The sequence below is a fragment of the Podarcis vaucheri genome (genome assembly GCF_965113315.1).
Source record: "Podarcis vaucheri genome assembly, chromosome: 13".
Lineage (NCBI taxonomy): Eukaryota > Metazoa > Chordata > Lepidosauria > Squamata > Lacertidae > Podarcis > Podarcis vaucheri.
This window is the reverse complement of record NC_138751.1, coordinates 7438936-7462610: the sequence shown is the minus strand read 5'-3', so window position 1 is coordinate 7462610 and position 23675 is coordinate 7438936. Positions and strand designations below refer to the sequence as shown.

Genomic DNA, 23675 nt, shown 5'->3' with positions numbered 1-23675 from the left:
TCAGCGCTCTGGCGCCACGGGGTGTCAGTCCATTAGCAAGCGCCGCGGGGGAGGGGGGCGCCAATTATCAGCACTTTAGCTGTTTCACGCCTGGGTGGAGGCTGCACCTTGAGGCGCAGAAGAGAGCGAAGGAATGAAAAAGTGGCTGGGAAGGAGTGCAGATGGGAAGGGAGAGGCAAGGAGGGAGGCAGAGAGAGGCAGCGTGTTTTGGGGGGCACGCCGAGAGGGGAAAGCGAAGGGGAATAAATGTCTGGGGAGAAAGGGTGTTAGGGGCGAGGCGACGGCGGAGCGAAGGAGTGTGAAAGTGATGCGAAGGAGTGTGAAAGTGATGCGAAAGGAATGCAGAAAGGGAGAGGAGGAGGCCTGTGAATTAATGGAGGGAGCGAAGGGAATAGGGAGGTGAGAGAGGAGTGCAGAGAAAGACGGGCGGAAGGAATGAGGAGAGAACGGCAAGGGAATGGGGAAAGAGGAGGGAGAAACAAGGCAGTGAAGAAGGGGCAGTAGGCAGTGGCGTAGCGTGGTTTGTCAGCACCCGGGGCAAGGCAAGTAATTTGCGCCCCCTAACCCATGGATTTGCGCCCCCTAACCCTAACCACCAGATGTTGCACCCGGTGCGACCGGCCCCCCCTGCACCCCCCACGCTACGCCACTGACAGTAGGTGAATTGTGGAGGAGGGATGCGGAGAGCCCTGAGGAGAAGGCCAAGGAAAGCAGGAGGTGGCTGAGGGATGCAGAACGAAGGAATGAGAAAGTTAACAGTGCCAGTGAGCAAAGACAGAGAAAGAATTGTCTTTTATTTTAGGTTTTGTACCCTGCCTTTCCCTCCAGGAGCTCTCCACGCAATCCTCACGACAACCCTGCGAGGTAGGTTAGGCTGAGAGATAGCCCCCCTCCCTCCCCAAGGTGGGGATTCGAACCCTGGTCTCCCAGGCCCTGGTCTGAACACCCTAGCCCACTACACTGCAGTGGCTGTTTTGTAGCCGGGCGAGCTAGCGCTGGCCTCAAAGCTCAGACAGACCTGGAACGGATGGCTGGCCAAGAAGGGAGAACATGGGGAACCAGCCTTCGTTTTATTAAAATATTCATATACGCCGCCCACTCATAAAATATCAAGGCGGTGTACAGCAGCGCGTGTACCAGACACAACAGAAGGTAGAATGCCATTAAAAAATGCAGTGCAGAATTAATCGTAAAAGTTGATTGGCTCAAGGCAAGGAGGGGTGGGGAGGAGGAAGGGAATGTGCCTTGTTAAGTAATGAAAAGGGACAGCGGGCCAAGTGTGGAGATCAAGAGGGAGGAGATGAATGGAGGAACAAGAGGGGGATCAAAGGAGTGAAGGGGGGAAAGGGGATTGCCGATGCATACAGACAAGGGGAGAGGAAGCGAAGGAATGAGAAAGCAGGAAAAGGAGTCAGCCGTGTGGATGTGGCCGGGGATGAACTGGAGGAGGAAGAGGAGCATGGCTGTTTGCACTTGAGCTCTGCACTCCCCTTGGAAAGTAATTAATATTCTTGTAGTGCTGGGCACAGAGGGGGCAGGCCCGCCCTCCTCATTTGCATATAAATTAAACGACAGACAAAGACACTGGCAGCCAGAAAAGCAATCACAGCCCCAGCTCCCTCCAGCCCAGGGGTACCACTGCCACCCTCCAGGCCTTCTGCCCCCGACAAGCCCAGAAGTGCCCAGATGGCACTTGTCCCTGCACCAGATCATGGGAGCGCAATCCCACCTCGAGAGAGTCCTTGGACTGACATGAAATCTGTCTCGAAACTCCTCCGGAAGCTAGATTCCTTCTCCATGCTGGGATGAGAACCCAGGAACTGCCCACCTTTCCAACCAGCTCTTCAGGGACGCTCCAGACCCAGGAGATGTTATCCCCCTCTCTTCTAAACCAGTCGGGTATCACACCTTCCTTTCCCCGCTGCTGCCGTAAAAACCATATTGTGAGTGTGTGGGGTGCCAGGGAAATCCAGATGAATGGCAGCCCTAACCTACAGCAAAGAGAAACGTCTTTTTAAGTTGCAAGAAATAAAGAGATTTCCTGCAACATAAGGTCATTTGTCTCTGGTTGTTTTGTTTGCTTGCTTGTATTTAGCATGTAATTTTCCCTTGTGGGTGTGATATATGCAAAATCCTTATTGATAGATGGTACCAGTTCTTTTACGGAGCCCAGTTACTTGTAAACTGGTCAGTTTGTGCTACGATGATACACTTCCAGCCTCCAGTCAGTTCTCCTAGGTGCTGGGTGGTTTGGTGGGGGTGTAGAATTGGGCATTCCCACTATACAATTCAACGATCTTAAATGTACAAAGTATGGGACACGGGTGGCGCTGTGGGTTAAACCACAGAGCCTAGGACTTGCCGATCAGAAGGTCAGCGGTTCGAATCCCTGCGACGGGGTGAGCTCCCGTTGCTCGGTCCCTGCTCCTGTCAACCTAGCAGTTTGAAAGCACGTCAAAGTGCAAGTAGATAAATAGGTACCGCTCCAGCGGGAAGGTAAACGGCGTTTCCGTGCGCTGCTGTGGTTCGCCAGAAGCAGTTTAGTCATGCTGGCCACATGACCTGGAAGCTGTACGCCGGCTCCCTCGGCCAATAAAGTGAGATGAGTACCGCAACCCCGGAGTCGGCCACAACTGGACCTAATGGTCAGGGGTCCCTTTACCCTTACTTTAAACGTACAAAGTGTTGTCCATGAGAGGAGCTTTGTAGGATCAGACTAAAGGTCCATTGAGTCCAGCATCCTGTTGCGGCCAGTGGCAGACCAGACATGTCTGGGAAGCCATCAAGCAGGGCTTTGAATGCCACGTTCCTCCCCTCTTTATGCTCCTCAGCACCTGATAATCAGGGGCATATCCTGCCTTTGTATGTACAGGCGCCACTCCCCTTAATTGTGAACTCAGCTGGTGAGTAACTAAAGTCAGAAGAGGGTAGCTGAGGTCCCTCTCTGCACTATACCTTTATAGCAGTATCACTCTTCCCCAAGCAGTCATAGCTCTTCCCAGAGAATTCTGGGAAGTGTAGTTTGCTAAGGGTGCTAAGAGTTGTTAGGAGACCCATCTATTGCCCTCACGGAACTACATTTATCAGAGCAGCATAACAATCCTTGCACAGAACCCTGGGAACTGTAGCTCTGTGAGGGGAATAGGGATCTCCTAACTTCTCTCAGCACCCTTAAACTACATTTCCCAGGATTCTTTGGCTGTTTAAAGTGGCATAACACGGCTTTAAATGCATAGTGCAGATAGGGCCTGAGAAACAAGAGTACCTGTACAGTAGTATCTCGAGTTAAGAACTTAATTTGTTCTGGAGGTCCGTTCTTAACCTGAAACTGTTCTTAACCTGAGGTACCACTTTAGCTAATTGGGCCTCTTGCTGCCACTGTGCCGCCGCCGCCCGATTTCTGTTCTCATCCTGAAGCAAAGTTCTTAACCCAAGGTACTATTTCTGGGTTAGTGGAGTCTGTAACCTGAAGCGTCTGTAACCCGAGGTACCACTATATTGGCCTGAAAACCAGGGGAAAAGGTGGGATAGCCTTCTTGTGCACTTTAGTATTCTGGGAGAAAATGTGGCTGAACAGGAAGACTCATAGGAAGGTCAATCTACCTCAGTATTGCCTACACGGACTGGCAGCAGCTCTGCAGGGTATCAGGCAGGATATCTCTTCCAGCCCAACCCAGAGATGCTGGGGATCGAACCTGCGACCTCTGGCATGCAAAGCCACTTCCCCAAATGAGGAGAAGCTACACAGCTGCATTTTCTTTCAGGTCCCCGCTTGTCTCAGCCAATCGCCTCTGATATATGTCCCCTCCTCCTCTCTGAACTTGGCTAAACCATTTTAAAAGCCATCTACGTTAATTGGCTATTGCCGCATCTTTTGGCAGCGGCTTCCGTCAATTAATTCTGTGCGGTGTGAAGAAGGGCTTTCTCTTGCCCTCCTGAATTTATTGCCAATCGCCTGGCGGACCCTTTGGCCTAGTAATATCAGAGAGGATGGGGCGCGTGTGAAAACTCTCACAATTTTAACCGCACCTTGCATAATGCAGCGTTATAAACCTCTCGTCAAGCTCTGTGTTTGTGGTTTAGCCCAAGGCTACACAGAGAACATGCTGGAAAAGTGGAATACGGACCCAAGTCCCCCAGGACATCCTGTCTAAACCAGGACTTCTGACCTTTCGGTTGCCACATCCCCAGCCAAGATGATTTGGAGTTGCTCAATGGCGGAGGGGGACCTGTGGCCCTTCCAGCCCCAGGCAACATGGCCAATAATCAGGGGTGGTGGGAATTGTAGTCCAGCAAGAGCAGGCGCCCCCATCCTGGCTCTGTGAGACTCCCACAAGTCCCTCAGGACCACTTACAACTTTTCAAGCAGGGGTACAAATCCTGCAGGACTTACCCTCCCTAGATATTTAGCATGGCGGCTGCTTTAAAAGAGCTGAAACTTCACATTTCTTTTGTTCGTTTGTGTTTTGCTTTGCTGGGCAGCCGGAGGCGTCCCGATGCATTTATTACCAGGCTTAAGGGTGTGTGTGTAATTATTTGGGGTATGCGTTTGCCTGTGTTTTCAATCTCCGCCTCGCTTTTAATAATATTGCAAGCTGTTTCTGAAAAGTGGTGTGTTTGTAGTATAATATTCACCCCCTTCCGGTTGACCTATAGGGCCTGTGCTTTGCAGTAGATTTCTGCGAAAACAAAAAAGCAAAAACAAAAACAAAAACTCCAAAGCTGCCGAACGTTTTGCTTTTATTTATTTATTTTGCCAGCCCGAGGCAGCAGAGTGCGCCAAAGTTGCCAGCCCAGCACTCCCCCCCCCCAGGTGGAGCCCAGATTCCAGCACTTTCTGAAAGGAGGGGCGTTGTGACTTTGGCTCATTTGCTTCCCTGTGGCATTTTGATTTCAAAGCAGCAGGGGGAAATTTCAAATACCTGGGCCTTAAAAAAATAAAAAATAAAAAGTGATGAGAAGGCCAGAGAGTTAAAAAGAAAAAGAGAGAGATTACTTTGCCAGCTTCCTCTGAATGGGCCTGTCTCCTGGTGCCAGCAGAGATTGGAGGTGTTAGGGGTTGGATGGGAGGAAAAGGGTAGAAAAAATGTGGGGCAGGATATAAACTTTGCCAGTGGGAAAAGGAATGGATGGACCTGGCACTAGAGACTGGAGGTTGTGTCTAATGGCAGCCCTACTCGGATCAGGCCCACTGAAAATAATGGGTGCATTATTAGAATAAAAGAATTGCAGAGTTGGAAACGGGTTCGGAGGGTCATCTAGTCCAACCCACTGCAAGGCAGGATTTTTTTGCCCAACATGGGACTTGAATCCACAGTCCATTTGTTTCAGCGGGTCTACTTTGAGTTCATTTTAGTTGGAAAGAAGTAGGGGAGGGCTTAGCCTTTTTCAGCGTCAGGACTCTGTCGTGGAACGTGTGGGTGTTCTACAATGAAAGGGGAGGAAAGCCTCTGAGCACGTGCAAAGTGTTTTCCTCTCAGGACAGAGAAGGCCTACCAGTCCACACAAATCTGGGATTAAGGAAACAGGGTTGGCCTCTGTTATTTTCTCCTACCAATAGGGAACCTACGTAAGGGCTCTTGGATACCCCATAAGGGAAGAAGGGCAGGTTTTGTTTACAACAGAGGGCACAATAGTTCAATATGAAAGAGCAAGAGAGTGCCTCTGTGCCACGTGCAGATTGCCTTTCAGCACCAGATTGGGGGACCAGGACTTTCCAGAGCAGAGGGTGCAAGTCCTAGGCAGGCTTTGAGGCCTAGCAGCCTCCTGGCTTGGGATGCCTGGGTCCTTAGCCTGTTTTCCACAGAGCCGCTCCTCTGTGTGGGAGTGAATCCAGAAACTATCGACATTATTTTGGAGGCTGCCGTTGTCTCGGCATCAGAGACGGCGACGGCATTAACAGCAGGTGAGCCAGCCTTGAGCTGCGGACGAGGGTCAGGTGGCTGTGGAAGAAAGGAAACAGAACGAGCGGGAATAACGGGGGAAATGAAAAGAGGACCCGGCCTTTGAAACGGAGCGATGCGAATGATAGAGAAAGGAGGCAGCAGGAAGGAAGACACCCTTTTGAAGAGGAAAAGTTGCACAGAGAAGAATGGACGCTTTTCTCGAGAGGAAGAGAGGGGAATGGAAGGAGATCAGCTTGGCTGCTACGGCTGCTTTCAAGATGGTTACCAGATGATCAAAGAAACAAGGATTTTCCCTTATTCCATCCTCTATTTCTGAGCCCCACCCGGGTACCAGGATTTTGAGTTGAAGGAGTGGCCAGCATTCAACATCTAAATTCTCTGTCTCGCCCCACATTTGTACCATTTGATGCCTTTGTGGCATCAAAAACACCCACGTGAGACCACCATCTTCCACATGATTGAAGTGGGCTTCAGCAGCTTGGGGTAGTGGGTGGAATCCAAAGTCCTTTTTGAAAATTCTCTGTGTTAATCCGTTAGGATCAGGGCTTAGGATCCAGCTGGGTACAGTTCCTCTGGGGTCCTCACTCCTGCCCATCAGCCGTTAAGCAGGGATCCGCTTAAAGGTAAAACGGCTTTGATGTTGTGCAAAGTGTGCAGCGCATCTCCTGCCTCAGCAAAAATTTTTTAAAAAAAATCTGTTGCAAGAATATCAATGCAGAGGGGTTGGAAATGCCTCAGCACAGAAGCAGACTTGCAAATATGACATAAACTTGGAAATTGCACGCATGCGATTTCCAGATGCAATTGCATTTTGAAATTCATGGCTTTGAGTAGTTGTTAAGGCAGGGCTGGCAGTTCAGCTGTGCCTTGGATTTTTTTTTTTGTTTGTTGCCATTTGCAAAGTCAGGATAGATAAGGGGTATTGGATAAGTTTCTTATTCATTCTTTTTCCTTTGCACACTAGAGTGGAGTTAGTTGCTAACAATTAAATAGATGTCTGTTTCCGACAGGAACATTATTTATTTATGTTGTTTATTATTAGGATTTGTATTCCGAGCTCCCTCCAAGGGCAGCAAAGACCAAGGGGTTTAAAACAGTGCCACTTAAAATCAATCAGAAACACATTTAAAAACAACTAAAAACCACCTAAAAACCACCTAAAAACTAGCGGAAATACCTGTCTGTGTGATTGTGTGTGGAATGTGGCCCCCTAACTGCTTTCCAACAGGTGATGTGGCCCAAAAAGTTTCCTCACTCCTATGCTTGAGGCCCACACAGGTACATTACTTAAATAATTTTTCTTTAAAAACATGGTTAGAAATTAACATTCTCAGGAAGTGAAGCGGTGGGGGAGATTGCTTCCTAGTCCATATTGCCAGAAGTGGAATCTATTTGAAATGTGTTGCTTAGGGCTTGGTTATCTGCATATGCTTCTGATAAGGCTTAATTAAATTAAATTAAAATGTTTAAGGAAGATACATCCTTGGTGCAGCGAGGGGCCCAGGAGTTCTCCTCGCTGTTCCTTCTGGTGCCAGATACGTCCTCTTTCTCAGCAATGGGCCACAAGGACACAGGAAGCTGCATTGCACTGATCCATCTAACTTGGTGGCCGTGGCTGTCCAGGAATTCAGCAAGGAACATTCCCAGCTTTACCGGGAAATGGCATTAGGGACAGACGGTGTTCTGCACCCGAGCTACAAACCTGCACCTAGAACATGAAGGCAATAGGCTTCTTTTGCTTATGGGTAACGCACAGGTAGAGTGCCTCTGCTCCTGGAGGAACCGATTATTGCCATTGTGTTCAGCGGCTGATAAAGACGGTCTCTTTACCAATAGGCAGCGCCTCTGGCTTGTCGTATTATCTGCTAAGTGACTGGAAGGATGCTGCCAGAAGGGAAGGAGAGCTTAGCTGGGAGGGGAGTCCGGGGGGTTGGTGGGGTCCTTACCTGGCCTGGCTGGTAGGAGACACAGCAACTCAGTTTATCCCAGCAGTGCTGCCTGGAGGCTGATGGGAGTCGGAGCCTGACATGCTCCAGAATGACACAGGTGCTGTACCTTATACAGTGGTACCTCCGGTTAAGTACTTCATTCGTTCTGGCGGTCAGTTCTTAACCTGAAACTGTTCTTAACCTGGAGCACCGCTTTAGCTAATGGGGCCTCCTGCTGCTGCCACGCCGCCAGAGCACGATTTCTGTCCTCATCCTGAAGCAAAGTTCTTAACCTGCGGTAGTATTTCTGGGTTAGCGGAGTCTGTAACCTGAAGCGTATGTAACCCGAGGTACCACTGTAGATCTTATTCTCCAGGTTGAGCCAACAGGTGTTCATGCATAGCTGTCAACTTTTCCCTTTTCTTGTGAGGAATCCTATTCGGAATAAGGGAATTTCCCTTAAAAAATGGGAAATGTTAACGGCTATGTGCTCATGGCACCCAGGGCCTGTGGGAGGGGGCAGCCTTTTCACCCAGGGGAGTTGAGACCCAGCCCTGGGGGGATGCTACGCCTTAATAAGCCAAGGAAAGAGACCGAACGCCTTGCAGCACTGCTTTCGCCATCCTTTTTTGCCCCTCCATCTGCTTCATAACAGAGCCCGGCAGCCTGCCCTCCAACACACCCTTTCCAATCTATTATACTGCCCACCCTGCTCCTCCTCTAGACTAGGCTAGACTTTCACCTGCAAAAGCTCACGCCAGCTACGGCAAACTCATAAAGAGGACCGTGCCAGATCAGATCAAAGACCTTTCAGTCTGGTCTGGCGTTCTGTTCCAAGAGTAGCCAGCCAAATGCCTGGGGGAAGCCCACAAGAGGAGTTGAGCCCAGTCTGTCTGAGGGTGTTTCCAGATGACTCGTTTACCGAGCATTTAACCTGATCTGTTTGCAGGGAGACTAGACGGCAGTTGGCCATTTAATAAGCACCCCTGATTTGTTTGTGGGGAGGCGAGGCAATTCTGTCAGAGCAAGCTACCTCACAACCACCAGTACATTGCAAAAAGCCCAATATTTTGGGGAGGTGGAGGGTTTGTTTTTGCACAAGACTGCCTAATGCGCTATAATCGCACAACCTGAATTGGTCAGAATCCTATCCCCAAATAGAGACAATCTGGAAGGGCCCAAAGTTTTATTGGTTGTCATGGTATCATGGGGTGTGGGAGTTGTTGGGGGGGTAGTACCTCTGTGGGCGACACACACACACACACACACACACATTGTGCTCCTTCTGGGGTAATTTGTCCACCCTTGCACTCAGCTCTCACCTGTGGCTCCTGGAAGCTGCCAGAATGAGACAGGAGCCACACTCTGGGAAACAGCTTCAACTGGCCAGCTAAATCAGGTGAGGGCAGCCGATGGGTCTCAAGTCCTCAGTGAGTTAGGGACTTCCTCTGCATGTGAAGACAGGCTCTGGCAGACTGAGTGGATGAGAGCAAGAGCAGGCCCAATGGTTGCAGCATTCTGCAAATGCTGTAGAGGAAAAAAGGGGCAGGTGGAAAGGTAGCCCATCTAGGAGAAGGAAAACTAATTCTAAACCTCTGCTGCCTTGTGGGATATCTTCACGAGTAAACCCTACACAAATCCAGTGCGGAGACCCCAAGGCAGTTGGATGGTGCCTTGTACTCCTTCCTGCAACTCTTGCAGCCAAGTTGGTGCCAAATGTCTTGCTCTGCTTTCTTTTGGACCACATCAGCGAGGCTGAGAGGGGAGTCTTGTCGTCTGGGCAGCCCAGCACCTCCAGACACACTGCCTAGACTTGCGTATTGGGGAGGTCACCGCTAATGAAGTGGTTTGACTTCACCCCCAGAGGCACACTCCATTGTCTCTCGAGACATACGGATGCCAACGACAACATGCTAACTTGTTCACATCTCGCTCAGGCAGACGCACAACTGAAAATCCACAGTCGTCTTTTTTTTTTTAGAAAATAAATTGTTTATTACGAAATTATAACATGGATGTCCCCCACCCAACACCGATTATGCCTTAGCTCCCTAGAATAAAATTGTCCTGGCTATAGAAAGTCCCTTTGCGGTATCAGGAGAGGAGGGCTTTGTCCAGAGGTCAGAGGCCAGATCTCGTCCTCCGCCCTCGCTGCCATCTCCACGCATTTTCCTGGGAGCCCATGCAGGGGTGCTGGTGGTGAGGTCAGAAGCCCTGCCCTGGCTGGGGGGGCTGCAAGTTGAATGAGAGGTAAATCCATGCTGGCAAGACTGGATTGTTAGGGTCCAGGTAGGGAGGGAGTTTGGTACCAAAGGATTCTGGGAGAAAATGAATGCATAGAGTTATTTTGTACAGGAGAAGGGGGGAAAGAAAAGAACGGAAACCAAAAACAGAATAAACACGGCACAGGTAACAGCAAAATGAAGAGAAAACAATGTGAATTACAGAGGGGACCAAAAAAAAACCAACCCAAACCAACCCATAACATTTTTGTTTAAAGGCTGAACAAATGACAAAGTGGCAAAATGGAAAGGGAATCGAGGACGTCTAAAGGAACAGAGTAAGGAATGACGGAAGCTGGAAGTGGAAAGTAGCTGAAGAAAGGAAGAGAAGAATCCAAAATAAAGTCAAAGTAATTTAAACATGAAAGATTTGGGGAGCGGGAAAACCGCGAGAGAATGAAAGACGCACTGAAAGAATAATTGGGGTGGCTAACCTGTGGCCCTGCAGATGTTGAACAACCACAGCCCAGCCCCCCCAATCATCCCTGACTGCCGGCCATGCCGGGTGGGACTGATGTGACTCAGAAACATCTGGAAGGCCACAGACCAGCCGCCCCGGCCTACAGGGAGGCGACGCAAACAAGGACAGGAGATGTCTAGAAGACAAGCTGAAACCGAGAGCGAACCAAAAGGGAGAAAGCAACAAGCAACACGACAGGGACAGAGAGGACTGGAGGGCCGCGCTGTTCTGTGGATGTGACCCCTTCCCGGTTCAAGGTCCCTCAGGTTGGAGGTGGCCCTTCTGGGGTGCCGTAGAGCTCAGCCAGTGTTCGGAAGAGTGGCCCCCATTCCTCCAGGTACTCGTACCCTCCGGCGTCGCTGTCGCCCGCGCAAGAGGACCCCGGGGAGCTGAGGGAGCCGGCCGAGGAGCCCTGTCCCTCATAGCCGTACACCTGGATGGAGTCGTAGGGGGGGACGGAGGGGTCGGCGTCCACTTCGCTCAGGCGGGCCGCCAGGAAGCTGGCCACGTCGTGGGGCTGCGGGGGCAGGCGGGTCGGCAAGGAGGGCGGGAAGTGCAGGCGGGGGAGCACGTCCCGCCGGAAGAGGCGGCGCTGCTGAGGCGGTGGAGGGGCAGCGTCGGGGTTCTGCAGGGCGGCCATGTCGAAGGCCTCTGTGTCCTCTTCGCCCCCGCCCTCGTCGTCGTAGGTGATGATGTTCTCGCGGACGTCCTCTTCTTCGAAAGGCAGCAGCGCCGCCTGCTTCTGCCTCCGGAGGGCGACAAACAGCAGCACCAGGGCTGGAGGCGGGTGGTGGGCACGGAGAGAAAGAAGCAGGGGAAGAAGAAGAAGAAGAAGAGTTGGATTTGATATCCTGCTTTATCACTACCCGAAGGAGTCTCAAAGCGGCTAACATTCTCCTTTCCCTTCCTCCCCCACAACAAACACTCTGTGAGGTGAGTGGGGCTGAGAGACTTCAGAGAAGTGTGACTAGCCCAAGGTCACCCAGCAGCTGCATGTGGAGGAGCGGGGAATCAAACCCGGTTCACCAGATTACAAGTCTACTGCTCTTAACCACTACACCACACTGGCTCTCTGGGGAGAAGGACAGGCGTTAGCAAGGCACAACAAACAGAAGGGCTTTCATCACCACACACGCCCATACGCCTTGTTGGACGCTTCTTGTGGAATCAGAAGAACATAACACAATAAGAGCCTTCCCAGGCCAGGCCAATGGCCCATCGAGTCCAACATCTTGTTCTTACAGCGGCCAGAAACCCACAAGGAGCACCGGGGTGCAACAGAGCTGTTCTCCACTCCATCTTCAGTGGAGGTAGAAAAGGCTCATTCTCAAAGTCCACCCTCCATAATTACAACAACACAAGATGGAAGAAGTAAAAATTTTTTGACATCACACATGGGTGAAGGGGAGTGGGGGGTATAGGGGAACTTATAAAAAATTCTAATATAATATTTCTAATTGTGCTGCATTTATATACAGCAAAGGGAAGTCTATAGCAATAGGTACATTTTAATTTAGTCAGCTATGTAATAGGCTTATGTTACAAAACGAATATGGATTTTGAATTTGATGTTTGTAATTCTTTTTCGGTTTTGGAATAAAGTTTAAAAAAAGAAGTCCACCCTCCATGTTTCTGGAGGTCCTCTGCTCAGTTTTGACACCCATCCTTGGCGCCCAGCCTCTGCTCTCAGATCTTTTCGGTGACTTTTTCTGAGCTCAGTTGATCTGCAAGGCCCACATTCTTGGAATACCATAAGAGTGGCTCACTCTACTGCTTTGCTCTTGACCCCAGGATTCTGTCTCAACCCCTGGCACTGTTAACAGAAGCCCACGTTCACATTTCAAGCTGTTGGGTTTTTGTTGTTGTTGTTGTCCGAGATCCATCCTTAGATAAACATTGGAGATTTAGATGAACAGCCTCTTCCTAGTTTTGAAACTCCATCTCCAGGAATCATTGATTCCACTCATTCTGAAAATCTACCCTTGCCCTGACTGGGTTTTCGGTGGGGATGGGCAAATCGATCAATTGCAGTTACTCATTTTTTAAAAAAACGCTCTTAAATTCACTTCTCAACATTTCTGCAGTAAATTGCAATTTTTAAAAATCCTTGCGAAAATTTGTTCCAGCGCAGATTTCCCATAATTACGTTCTTGCACGCAGTTTTAGCTACGATGCAAAATTCCGCAAGCAATTTCCCCCCAACACAATGCATTTCTGTACGTAACATTTTTTCGCACACTTCCCCCTGACATAAACATGTTTGCACCAGTTGTTTGTTTGGTGAACTGCGTCACAAAATTCTGAAAAGCGTGAACTCTGAAGTTTAGCTATGTTTCAGTTTGCGTATTGGTGCAGAAGTGTGAATTGCCGATCTTCTCACTGGAGTGCGGAAGGAACCGGATTCCTCCCCCAGGAACCGAATTCCTCCCCCCTCCCCAGTTCGCAGCCCCCATTTCTGCCGCCTGAGTGCAGCCCCTGTTCTTTCTCACCAAGCAGAGTGCCCACGCAGGCGAGGATGGCAAGAAGGGCACCCGTGCTGAGGCCTGCCGGGGAGCCCAGGGCCTCGGCCCCACAGGAGTGCATGGCCCCATCGCGTCGACACCGGCAGATGCTGACGGTCAGGGTGGGGGAGCCTGTGCGGGTGGGAGAGCCCCCGTCCACCAGTTCCAGCGGCACCAGCAGGGACCCGCCTTGGGTGGGCAGGCGGGCGGCACGAAGTAGCAAGGAGGCAGAGTTATCTGGGGAGGGAGAAGATGAAAGGCGGTTAGGGGAACAAACTTATAGACCGCAGCATAAAGCGGTGTTAAGACTCACAGAGAGAAAGAGCTCTGAAAATCATAATATCAACAAACCCTTCAAAACAGTAAGGCCACCCTACAAACATCAGAAACAAAGCAATTTTTTCAGCTATAAAATTGATATTCCATAAATGATTGGGGTACCCCTTGGGGAAAGCGCTCCTAAACAAAAATGGATTCAGTAGGCACCTAAGCATCCTGGCACTAGGCGATGGTCTTATTTCAGCTGGTAATTGATCCCAGAGAGCTGGAGCTGCAACACTAAAAGCCTAGTTTGTACAACAGGCTAAGCACACAACTCTCTGCAACTCCCCATCTGAGAAGCGCAGTTGCTAGGCAGTGGGGTCCCTCAGATATACAGTGGTACCTCGGGTTACATACGCTTCAGGTTACATACGCTTCAGGTTACAGACTCCGCTAACCCAGAAATAGTACTTCGGGTTAAGAACTTTGCTTCAGGATGAGAACAGAAATCGCGCTCCTGCGGTGCGGCGGCAGCAGGAGGCCCCATTAGCTAAAGTGGTGCTTCAGGTTAAGAACAGTTTCAGGTTAAGTACAGACCTCCGGAATGAATTAAGTACTTAACCCGAGGTACCACTGTACTGGTCTCAAGTTAGAACCACAGAACTGTAGAGTTCGAAGGGACCCCAGGGGTCATGTAGTCCAACCCCCTGCAGTGCAGGAACTGCAGTCAAGTTGCTTAGGGCTTTAAATGCCGAAAGGCAAATCTTGAACTGCGCCCGTGTTGGCAGCCTGTGTGGCAGAGGTGTTGATGGGATGCCCTGGGTCAACCTAGTTGCTGTATCCTGTGCCGGCTGCCCCTTCTAGGGGAAGCCCCACATAGAGACCACGTTGTGGAAATCCACGCTTGAGGTTCTCAGCGCCAAAGTCACGGCAACCAAGCTATGTCCGCCGAGGAGCAGCTGCAACCAAATGTGGTCAAAGGCACTCCTAGACTTTGGCTAATGAAACAATCTATGGTCTTTGAAGCTGTGTGTCAAGGTTATTATTTCCCTTTGTTGTTATGGTATGTTTTCTGTGTGTTTTCATATTGCAGACTGCCCTGTGGTCCTCGGACGAAGGGTGGTACAGAAATTTAATTAGCGACAAACAACAACCGTAACAGCTACTGGTGCCATCTGTGCCTTGAGTGACAAAGATGGATCCAGCACAGCCCCAGGCTATATACCTGTTCCTTCCTTTACTGTCCGCAACAGGTAACTGAACTATGCCCTGGACGTGGGCGGCACTCACACACAGGGCCTCTGTCTTGCCAGGGTTTAAGCTCCGTTTGTTGGCACTCATCCAGCCCTCCACTGTGGCCAGATGGTGGTTCAGAGCCTGCCTGGCCATTCTCAATTCAGAGGCTACATACTGTAGGTACCAATCGCCTGGTGAGCATTCCTAAGGGTTTCATATGCTAAGTAGCATTAGGGGGGAAAGGGTGACCCACAGCACCCCAAAACATAGATGCCAAGGCTGAGGAGCATTTTCTCCAATGCCACTCTCCCGAGATGATCCTGCACGGGGGAACTGGAACTGCTGTAAAGCAGTGCCCCCAACACCCATCCCACAGAGAAGACGCCATGGTTGATGGTGTGTCAGAAGCCACAGAGAGATCAACCTAAAGAAGCAAGGTTGCAGTCCCCTTTTCCCTCTCCTGGAAGAGCTCAAGGCCAATTCAGATCTGAAACTGTTCTGAAATGAGTTGAGATCTGTGGTTCCCAAACCACCACCCCGCTCCTTGGTTCCATAAACTCATGCCCAATGTCCCCTGCCCTACAAAAAGCACCATTCGGAATAGCAGTCGGCACGACCCACCAAGGAAGATAATAACACAATAAAATTAAACAGTAACGATTCATTGCACATGTATTCAAAATCCAATTAAAACTATTTAGTTTAATTAATTCAGCAAAGTTGATGAACTAGATCCAGGGATACCAGCGTTTCAAGGTCCGATTGTCATTTACACCTCCAGCTGCCACTACCACCAACCAGCCCCCCAGCCCTTGCCTCTTAGTGCCCCCCCTCCTAGATTATCTCACTACCTCCCAGGCCACTGGACTAGATGACCAGCTTTATCTGAGACTGCCTGCCAACCGCCTGGGATGTTTGAGAAAGCCACACCTGAGAGCAATCCCTCACCCTTGTTGTCTCGCACAGTGACGTTTGGGTCCCTGGCCCCAAGGGGGGAGCGGATTATGATGCGGCTCACGTTCCCATCCTCATCTCGATCCACCGCTCGGATCAGCTGCACCAACTAGAGGGAGAAGGGGAAAGGAAAGGGGTGACGGAGCCAAGCTGCGACCCATAGCTGTCAACTTTCCCCTTTTTTAAAGATAAATTCCCTTATTCCGAATAGGATTCCTTGCAAGAAAAGGGAAAAGTTGACAGCTATGCTGCAACCTCCTCGCCTAGCTCCATCCCTCCCCCCCACCCCAGTTTTATTTATTTAACATTCATATATTACATTGGTAAACATTGTCATATTACATTACAGAGCTTATTATAATATATTTTCCAACATGTATACCGAGATTATATACAAATTTTATATATCTGAAAAAAGAAAAGAAAAACAAAGGGGAAAAACAAAGACAACCCCCCCCCCCAAATCATATACCTACCAACACACTGGACTACATGTCTATCCCGTTGTATATTCCTTTTTTTACAAATGAATGTACTCATATTACTGTATATTTCTTTTAAATTTTATCTAGTACATTCCTATAACAATATGTTCCGCCTAGCTCCACCCCAATAGCCAAACCGGTGGGCGTTATTACCCGTAGCAGGTCCCAGGTAGCACTTACGTGGCCGGGCGCAGCATTGTCACAGACAAACGGCTCGTAGCTGTGCTCCAGCTGGGGTGGGTTGTCGTTGACATCCAGAATCTGGATGGCCACTTGGACATGGGAGGCCTGTGTGGGGCTGTCTGGGGGCAAGAGCGGGGGGATGGGGAGAAGCACACAGCCCACACACAGCGTGAGGCGGCCGAGGAAAAGCCACACGGGACGTGCCGGGAATGGAATGCAGGCGACACGGAGGGACACACAACGGGAAATTCACCAGGACCCCCCCAATTGAAAAATGTTTAAGTTGCAAAGGGGGAAAGCCGTACAGATCAGCAGCCCCAGGCCAGGGCAGTTGCATGTGACAAGTGTGCATACGAAGCCATAGGACCAGAGAGATTACAGCAGGCAAAGAGGGGGCATAGGAGCGCATGCCAGGCGGACCATAAGGTGGGGTAGTTAGGAGGTTGCACAAAAATGAACACAAGGCAGGTACACAGAAATTGTCACCCATGCAAATACAGCATTTTAGAGCGTGCACACACACACAGCCCCATAAGATCCAAGGAGAGGGAGGGGCCAGCGCATGGCGTGCCGCGTTTACACAGGGGTAGGGAGATGCACGCGATCAAGCAGCCGCATTGCGCCCGGCGTATACAGCCATGCAACAACGGAGCCACAGCAAGGCGCGCAGGCCACAGAATTGGCACGCAGAGGAGTGCGTCGCCGCCACATCAGACGTGCGCGGTGATCACGACAAGCAAGGAGCCACACGGGACAAAGATGGCAGAAAGGAGCAAAGTGCGCGAGGCAGGTGGCGCAAAGGAGGAAGTGCATCCCATGCAAAACGATGCACGGAGAGAGAAAGAGAGCGAGAGAGACAATGAGTAAATATTTGCCCATTGGGAAATAGGCATATATATTGCACACTGCGGAATAAAAGCATTGGTTGTGGTGTCTGTCGACGGGGGGGAATCCGACCCGCAAATGAATACCCCAAACCCAGCCACCGTATCCCAGAGCCACCCACCTGGCTCTCCCCAAACCCACCTGTCCCTTACCAAGTTCTGTTGCCACCACGGTCATGTTATGCCAGGGCAAGAGCTCCCGGTCAAGAGGCACAGAGGTCAGGATGGTCCCGTCCTGAGGGTTGATGCTGAAATAGCGCTCGGGGTCCGTGTGCGGCAGGATGGAGTATCTAGAAGATGGGGGGGAACCTGGGGCATCAGGTTGTCGTGGCAACCAGGTACAAACGGAGCAACTGTAACTTTCACACACAAGGCAGGCAGATGCTAATCTGCACAGTCCCCACCCCACCCCTGCGGCCCCCCGCTTGCCGTTACCGGATGGCGCTGCTGGGGGAGTCGAGGTCCACGGCTGTCACCTTGCCCAGCAGGGTCCCCGGGGGGCTGTTCTCGTAGACGGCGAGGTGGTAGTCGGAGCGGGAGAAGGCCGGGGGCTCGTCGGCGTCCTCCACCGTGATGCGGACAGTGGCCATGTCCTTGAAGGGGCCTTTGCGGATGTACTGGGGGTCAATGAGCGTGTTGGTGGCTTCCACGCGGAAGGTGTACGAGTGGCGCGATTCGAAGTCGAGGGGCTGCGGGAGGGTTTGGGCAAGTTAGAGCGGGGAACCGGAGGGAAAGAGGGAGGGGAGCTCTATGGGACGGGGAGACCCGTGTCAAAAGACGGCAGTGGGGATGCTTGCGGAAGCGGAATAGTGACAGTCAGGGCCGTGAAGCTACAACTCAGGTGCAAGGCTGGAAGCCTCTGTCAGTCATCGTCTACTGAGTATTCAGTATCGCTCAGTCCAGGCTGACAGTTTAGCAGCCAGTTCCAGGTCTCATCAATCCCACTTTCCTGAGCATCCTTTTGGTGACCACATTTGCTGGGACATTAGGACTTATTATTCCGTTGCTTTAAAGGACATCAGAACATAAAAGTGGTCTGCTGGCTCAGGACTGCGATACCTCAAAGACCATATGAACCTACCTGGACCCTAAGATCATCTTCTGAGGCCCGTGTGCCTCCTCCTCGAGAGGTCCGGAGGGTGGCAACACGAGAACGGGGCCTTCTCTGCAGTGGCTCCCCATCTGTGGAATGCTCTCCCCAGCAAAATTCGCCTGGCGCCTTCATTATACACCTTTAGGCGCCAGGCAAAAACGTTCCTTTCTAACCAGGCCTTTGGTTGACCTGATTGACATTTTAAAATGTGGCTCTTTTGGGGGGGCAGGTGTTACTTGTTCTTATTTTGATTTTATATATTGGGATCTTTTCTGTGAACTGCCCTGAGACTTCCAGGTATAGGGTGGTATATAAATTCAATATATGAAATCATCATCAGTGGTCTTCCCCTCCATGAACTTGTTGAATCCTTCAGAACCCACAGCTCCCATCTTTTGCTGCCTGCGGGGCAAATGGAGGGGGTGGTCCCTGGGAGGAAGGAAGGAGGATCAGAGCTCCCCTAATTTCAAGGTACCCCCAGACTGGGGGCGCCTCCACCAACCTTTTTCACTGTGATGATCCCGTCCTGTCCCAGCGCATCGGTGTGGATAGCGAAGGCTTCGGCCCCGTCTCCTCCGTCCAGAATGCTGTAGGCCAGCAGAGCATTCTCTCCTTCGTCGGGGTCGTGCGCTCGCAACCGCCCCACGGCAGAGCCGGGAGGTGCAGTCTCTACCACAGAAAACTGGTAGGAGCCTGGGGGATGGGAAGGAAGTGCAGGGAAACAGGTGTGTGTATGCCAGAGAATGGGCGGCAGCCAACAAAGCAAGGACTTTTGGCTAACCAGCAGAACCTTCCCACTCCTCTCCCTCTATGTCCCCCTAAATCTATCTATTATTATTATTATTATTATTATTATTATTATTATTATTATTATTATTATATTTTCTGTTTTACAGTTTAAAATACTCATTTAAACATCCTTAAAACATCAATGACTTTCCTTATTCTCTTTCCACGGTTCATTTTGCATATCATAAATCCCTGCCTATTTTACGGAAACTGAACCATTCAGTATCCCATTATTACATCCATCAAAAGTTACTCACACAGTTGAATTTATCTTAAGGCTGCCAAAGTTTTCAAGTGTACACAATTTGCCCCCATATATTCAATAAACATTTTCCATTCTTCTCTAAATGTATGTTCTTCTTGTTCTCTTATTCTATATGTTAAGTCCGCAAGCTGCACATATTCTGTCAGCTTAAGTTGCCACTCTTCTTTAGCTGGGAACTCGCTTGTTTTCCATTTTTGGGCTAACAAAACACAGGCCGCAGTTGTAGCATGCATAAATAACCTTTTTTGACACCTGGGAATCTCAGTCTGAATTATCCCCAACAGAAAGGACTCTGTCTGGTTTAGGGGGGGAAAGCACTTTAAAACATTGTTTTCAATTCGTTATGGATCATTTCCCAGTACTCTTTTGCCCTTTTACAGGTCCACCACATATGAAAGAACGTTCCCTCCACCTCTTTGCATCTCCAGCACCCTAAATCCTAAGGGCTGCCTGAACCTTTCAGAGTGAATGTGGGGACAGGCGACAGAGGGAGATTTCTGTTGCACGAGCAGAAATTATTGCACTAGAAAAAGTAGGCTGTGTGCACAGCCCACATTGAAAGCACATCACTCCCTGCCTCAGAGGATCCTGGTAACTGTAATTTACTTCCCACAGAGCTGCATTTACCAGCACCCTTAAACTACAGTTCCCAGGATTTTGTGTGTGTGAATGTGCTTTAAATGCACGGTGCGTACACACCAATTCTCTGCTGAAGACTACCCAATCATAGAGTCATGGAATCATAGAATTGTAGGGACCCCCAGGGGCCATCTAGTCCAACCCCCTGCAATGCAGGAATCTCAGCTAAAGCATCCATGACAGACAGATGGTCCTGTATACCTGAAGGAGCGTCTCCACCCCCATCATCCAGCCTGGACACAGAGGTCCAGCGCCAAGGGCCTTCTGGCGGTTCCCTCCATGCGAGAAGTGAGTTTACAGGGAACCAGGCAGAGGGCCTTCTCGGTAGTGGCACCTGCCCTGCGGAACGCCCTCCCAGCAGATGTCAAGGCAATAAACAACTATTTTACTTTTAAAAGACAACTGAAGGCGGCCCTGTTTAGGGAAGTTTTTAATGTCTGACGCTGTATTGTTTTTAATATTTGGTTGGAAGCCGCCCAGAGTGGCTGGGGAAACCCAGCCACATGGGAGGGGTACAAATAAATTATTATTATTATTATTATTATTATTATTATTATTATTATCATCATCATCATCATCATCATCATCATCATTAATATGGCCATCCAACCTCTGCTTGAAAACCTCCAAGGAAGGAGAGTCTGCAAGCTCCCGAGGGAGACCGTTCCACTGTCAAACAGCTCTTATTGACAGAAAGCACTTCCTGATGTTTAGTCGGAAAGTCCTTTCCTGTCACTTTAATTCATTGCTTCAATAGGCTGCCTCTGACTTGAGTCATTTTAAACACACACACCCATCTACACACTGCAAAGTAGCAGCTACTGATTCAGACTGTGTTAAGCACACATTGTACCCTGAAAGCACATTCGAAGCACATTCCCCTGCCTCAAAGAATTCTGGGCAGTGCAGTTTACCCCTCACTGAGTCACACTTCCCAGCAGCCCTTGACAAACTACAGCACCCAGAATTCTTTGAGGGGAATGTGCTTCGAATGTGCTTTAAAGGTACAGTGTGCGCACCCTTGCTGTGCTCCAAGCAGCCCTGCTCAGTCCTTTGCCCCGCTAAACTGGGACTACATGAGAAGCAGGAAAGGGTGAGTGGACTGCCATGAACAGACCGGCCGGATTTCATTATTCAAGAAACATCGTCTCCTTTCCTGATCTTCCTTCTCCCCTACGACTTCACACATCATGAATATGAAAGGAAGACATTGCAACATCCTGCATTAATTCATAATCACGCTCTTAAAACATTTACAGTATTTGTTCGCCTGCTACATATTTTTCAACAATCGTTAGCGTCAAGGATAACGTAATGTCTGAGGGTGTCGCAGGTTTCCTTGTGAGCGCGTGAGCTGCGTTTCTTTGCAGTTTTGTGTGTGGTTACATTAAAAACGTTTAATATGCTAGTCTCCGAGGCTAAACCGTAAACAAAACATCCAATTAGATTGCAAAACCTGTCCCAGGAACATCTTGCCTCCCCTTAACAAAGTTAAGAACCAAGCAAGACAATTTTGCCGGTAGACAGCTCAGATACAACGTTTTTGATTAGCAAGTCCTTAGTTCTGAGTTATCTGGCAGCTCAGATTTAGTAAGCTACAGTGGTGCCTCGCAAGACGAAAATAATTCGTTCCGCGAGTCTTTTCGTCTTGCGATGTTTTTCGTCATGCGAAGCACGGTCCGTCGCAACTGCGCCTCTTCAAGCGGCTTTAAGAAAAAAGCGCAAGACGTTTTTGTCTTGCGAAGCAAGCCCATAGGGAAATTCGTCTAGCGAAGCAATGCAAAACCGAAAAACCCTTTCGTCTAGTGAGTTTTTCATCTTGCGAGGCATTCGTCTTGTGGGGCACCACTGTAACATGGAAACGAGTAGCAAAAGTGGCTAGGGAGGCTAGGAATTGTTGCTTTCTTTTGTGGGTTTTGCTTTGCTTTACTTTGCAAACTTGGGTCCAATCCCAGCTTTCTATTAAAATCTGAAGTTTCTGGTCAACCTCTAAAATCCTCTGTTCCCCCAATACAGTGGTACCTCAGGTGAGGTACTTAATTCGTTCCGGAGGTCCATTCTTAACCTGAAACTGTTCTTAACCTGAAGCACCACTTTAGTTAATGGGGCCTCCTGCTGCTGCCGCGCCGCTGGAGCACAATTTCTGTTCTCATCCTGAAGCAAAGTTCTTAACCCGAGGTACTATTTCTGGGTTAGCGGAGTCTGTAACCTGAAGCGTATGTAACCTGAAGCGTATGTAACCCGAGGTACCACTGTAAAGTGGCAGGCATGTCCTGTCCACAGCCTCCCCCACACCAGCCTTTCTACCCTGCGCATGAAAATACGGCCGCATCCATAGAAAGAACCAAGGTCTGATGCTGACTATCCATTCCCAACTTACTCTGAGGGAAGCGAGGCGGGTTATCATTGACGTCGCTCAGTGTGACAGTGACAGTCGTGCTTCCTGAGAGACCCCCGGCATGGCCCCCCATGTCCTTGGCCTGAACCACAACAAGGAATTCTTGCTGGGTTTCCCGGTCCATGTTGGGGGTCGCTGTCCGGATCACACCTAAAACGCAGGAGGAAGAAGAAGAAGTATCAGAGAGAGAGGGTGGCAAAAGGAGCAGTGGGTGAAGGACCAGGATAGATAGATAGATAGATAGATAGATAGATAGATAGATAGATAGATACAGTGGTGCCTCGCAAGACGAAAAGAATCCGTTCTGTGATTCTCTTCGTCTAGCGGTTTTTTCGTCTTGCGAAGCAAGCCCATTGACGGATTAGCGCTATTAGCGCTATTAGCAGCTTTTAGCGGCTTTTAGCGGCTTATCTGCTGATCGGATCAGCTGATAAGCGGCTTAGCGGCTTAGAAAAAGGGGGGGAAGGGAAAAAAACCAGCAGGAACTCGCAAGACATTGTCGTCTTGCGAAGCAAGCCCATAGGAAATTCGTTTTGCGAAGCACCTCCAAAACGGAAAACTCTTTCATCTAGCGAGTTTTCCGTCTTGCGAGGCATTCGTTTTGCGGAGCACCACTGTAGATAGATAGATAGATAGATAGATAGATAGACAGACAGACAGACAGATGATAGATTCCCACCCTGCAAATTTCCCTTCCATCCTCTCAATTAGCTCCACCTAAAGGGAAGGAAGTGTTATGTATTCAGTGGTCTGTGTTTGCCTGAACTTGAGTCTGGACTAAGGATTCTGAGCTCCCGTGTTCTGATTCGATACATCTTGTCCAATCGCAGAACATTACAGGATTTGGGCCTCTGCCATTGGCCATTCAACTCTTGAGTCGTGATTCGCAGTTTGGAAGTTTAGACAGCCAATCACGTTGGGAGTGGGAGTGGCCCAGGTTTTCAGAAATGTATATAGGCAGTTGCTTTGCCTCTGTTTCCCAGTAATGTAGTTCAATAAAGGTTCTTGCTGTTATCACTGTGTCTTGCCTCGTGGGAACCCGCCTAGACCTCACTGGAGACAAGGATGGGATGCTAGGCTAGGTATGGAGCCCTGGCTAGCTTCCACAAGCTGAAATCACCGCTGAGCTGAAATGGCTGACTGGAGCCACAAGGCAGATCACACAGAGCGGATGTCATGGGCACAAGGGGCCACACACCTACACTTCAGGAAGTGACAGATGAAGCCAAGCAGGGCTGGTCAGAGTCACTGAGTAGAGGCACTATGATCTGGATGAATGTAAAGACAGGTGGCCGACTCAACAGATTCAGAGGTTGTTGTTCACGTGACCATGAAGCTGGACAAACAGATGGAGGTTGATGGGATGAGTCACTGGTGATTGGATAGACTTGCAGAGAAGAAGGGGGCAACT

The 23675-nt window shown here is 49.8% G+C and overlaps 1 protein-coding gene across 5 annotated transcripts in view; it reads right to left on the bottom strand.

Annotated features, from left to right (window-relative positions):
- Positions 1-9791: 9791 nt before the first annotated feature.
- The window catches only part of CDH24 (cadherin 24), a 33233-nt gene continuing 19349 nt past the window's right edge, over positions 9792-23675 (bottom strand). For 4 of the 5 annotated variants that reach the window (XM_082195888.1, XM_082195890.1, XM_082195889.1 and 1 more), the window contains 8 exons: positions 22247-22414; positions 18676-18866; positions 17516-17769; positions 17234-17370; positions 16194-16315; positions 15523-15637; positions 13066-13314; positions 9793-11353 (listed from right to left, as the gene is read on the bottom strand). In XM_082195888.1, coding sequence (XP_082052014.1) covers positions 10839-11353; positions 13066-13314; positions 15523-15637; positions 16194-16315; positions 17234-17370; positions 17516-17769; positions 18676-18866; positions 22247-22414 — 1751 coding nt within the window. In that variant the 3' untranslated portion in view covers positions 9793-10838. Of the gene's footprint in view, positions 11354-13065; positions 13315-15522; positions 15638-16193; positions 16316-17233; positions 17371-17515; positions 17770-18675; positions 18867-22246; positions 22415-23675 lie in introns of all 5 variants that reach the window. The other variant, XM_082195891.1, reaches the window with a different exon arrangement.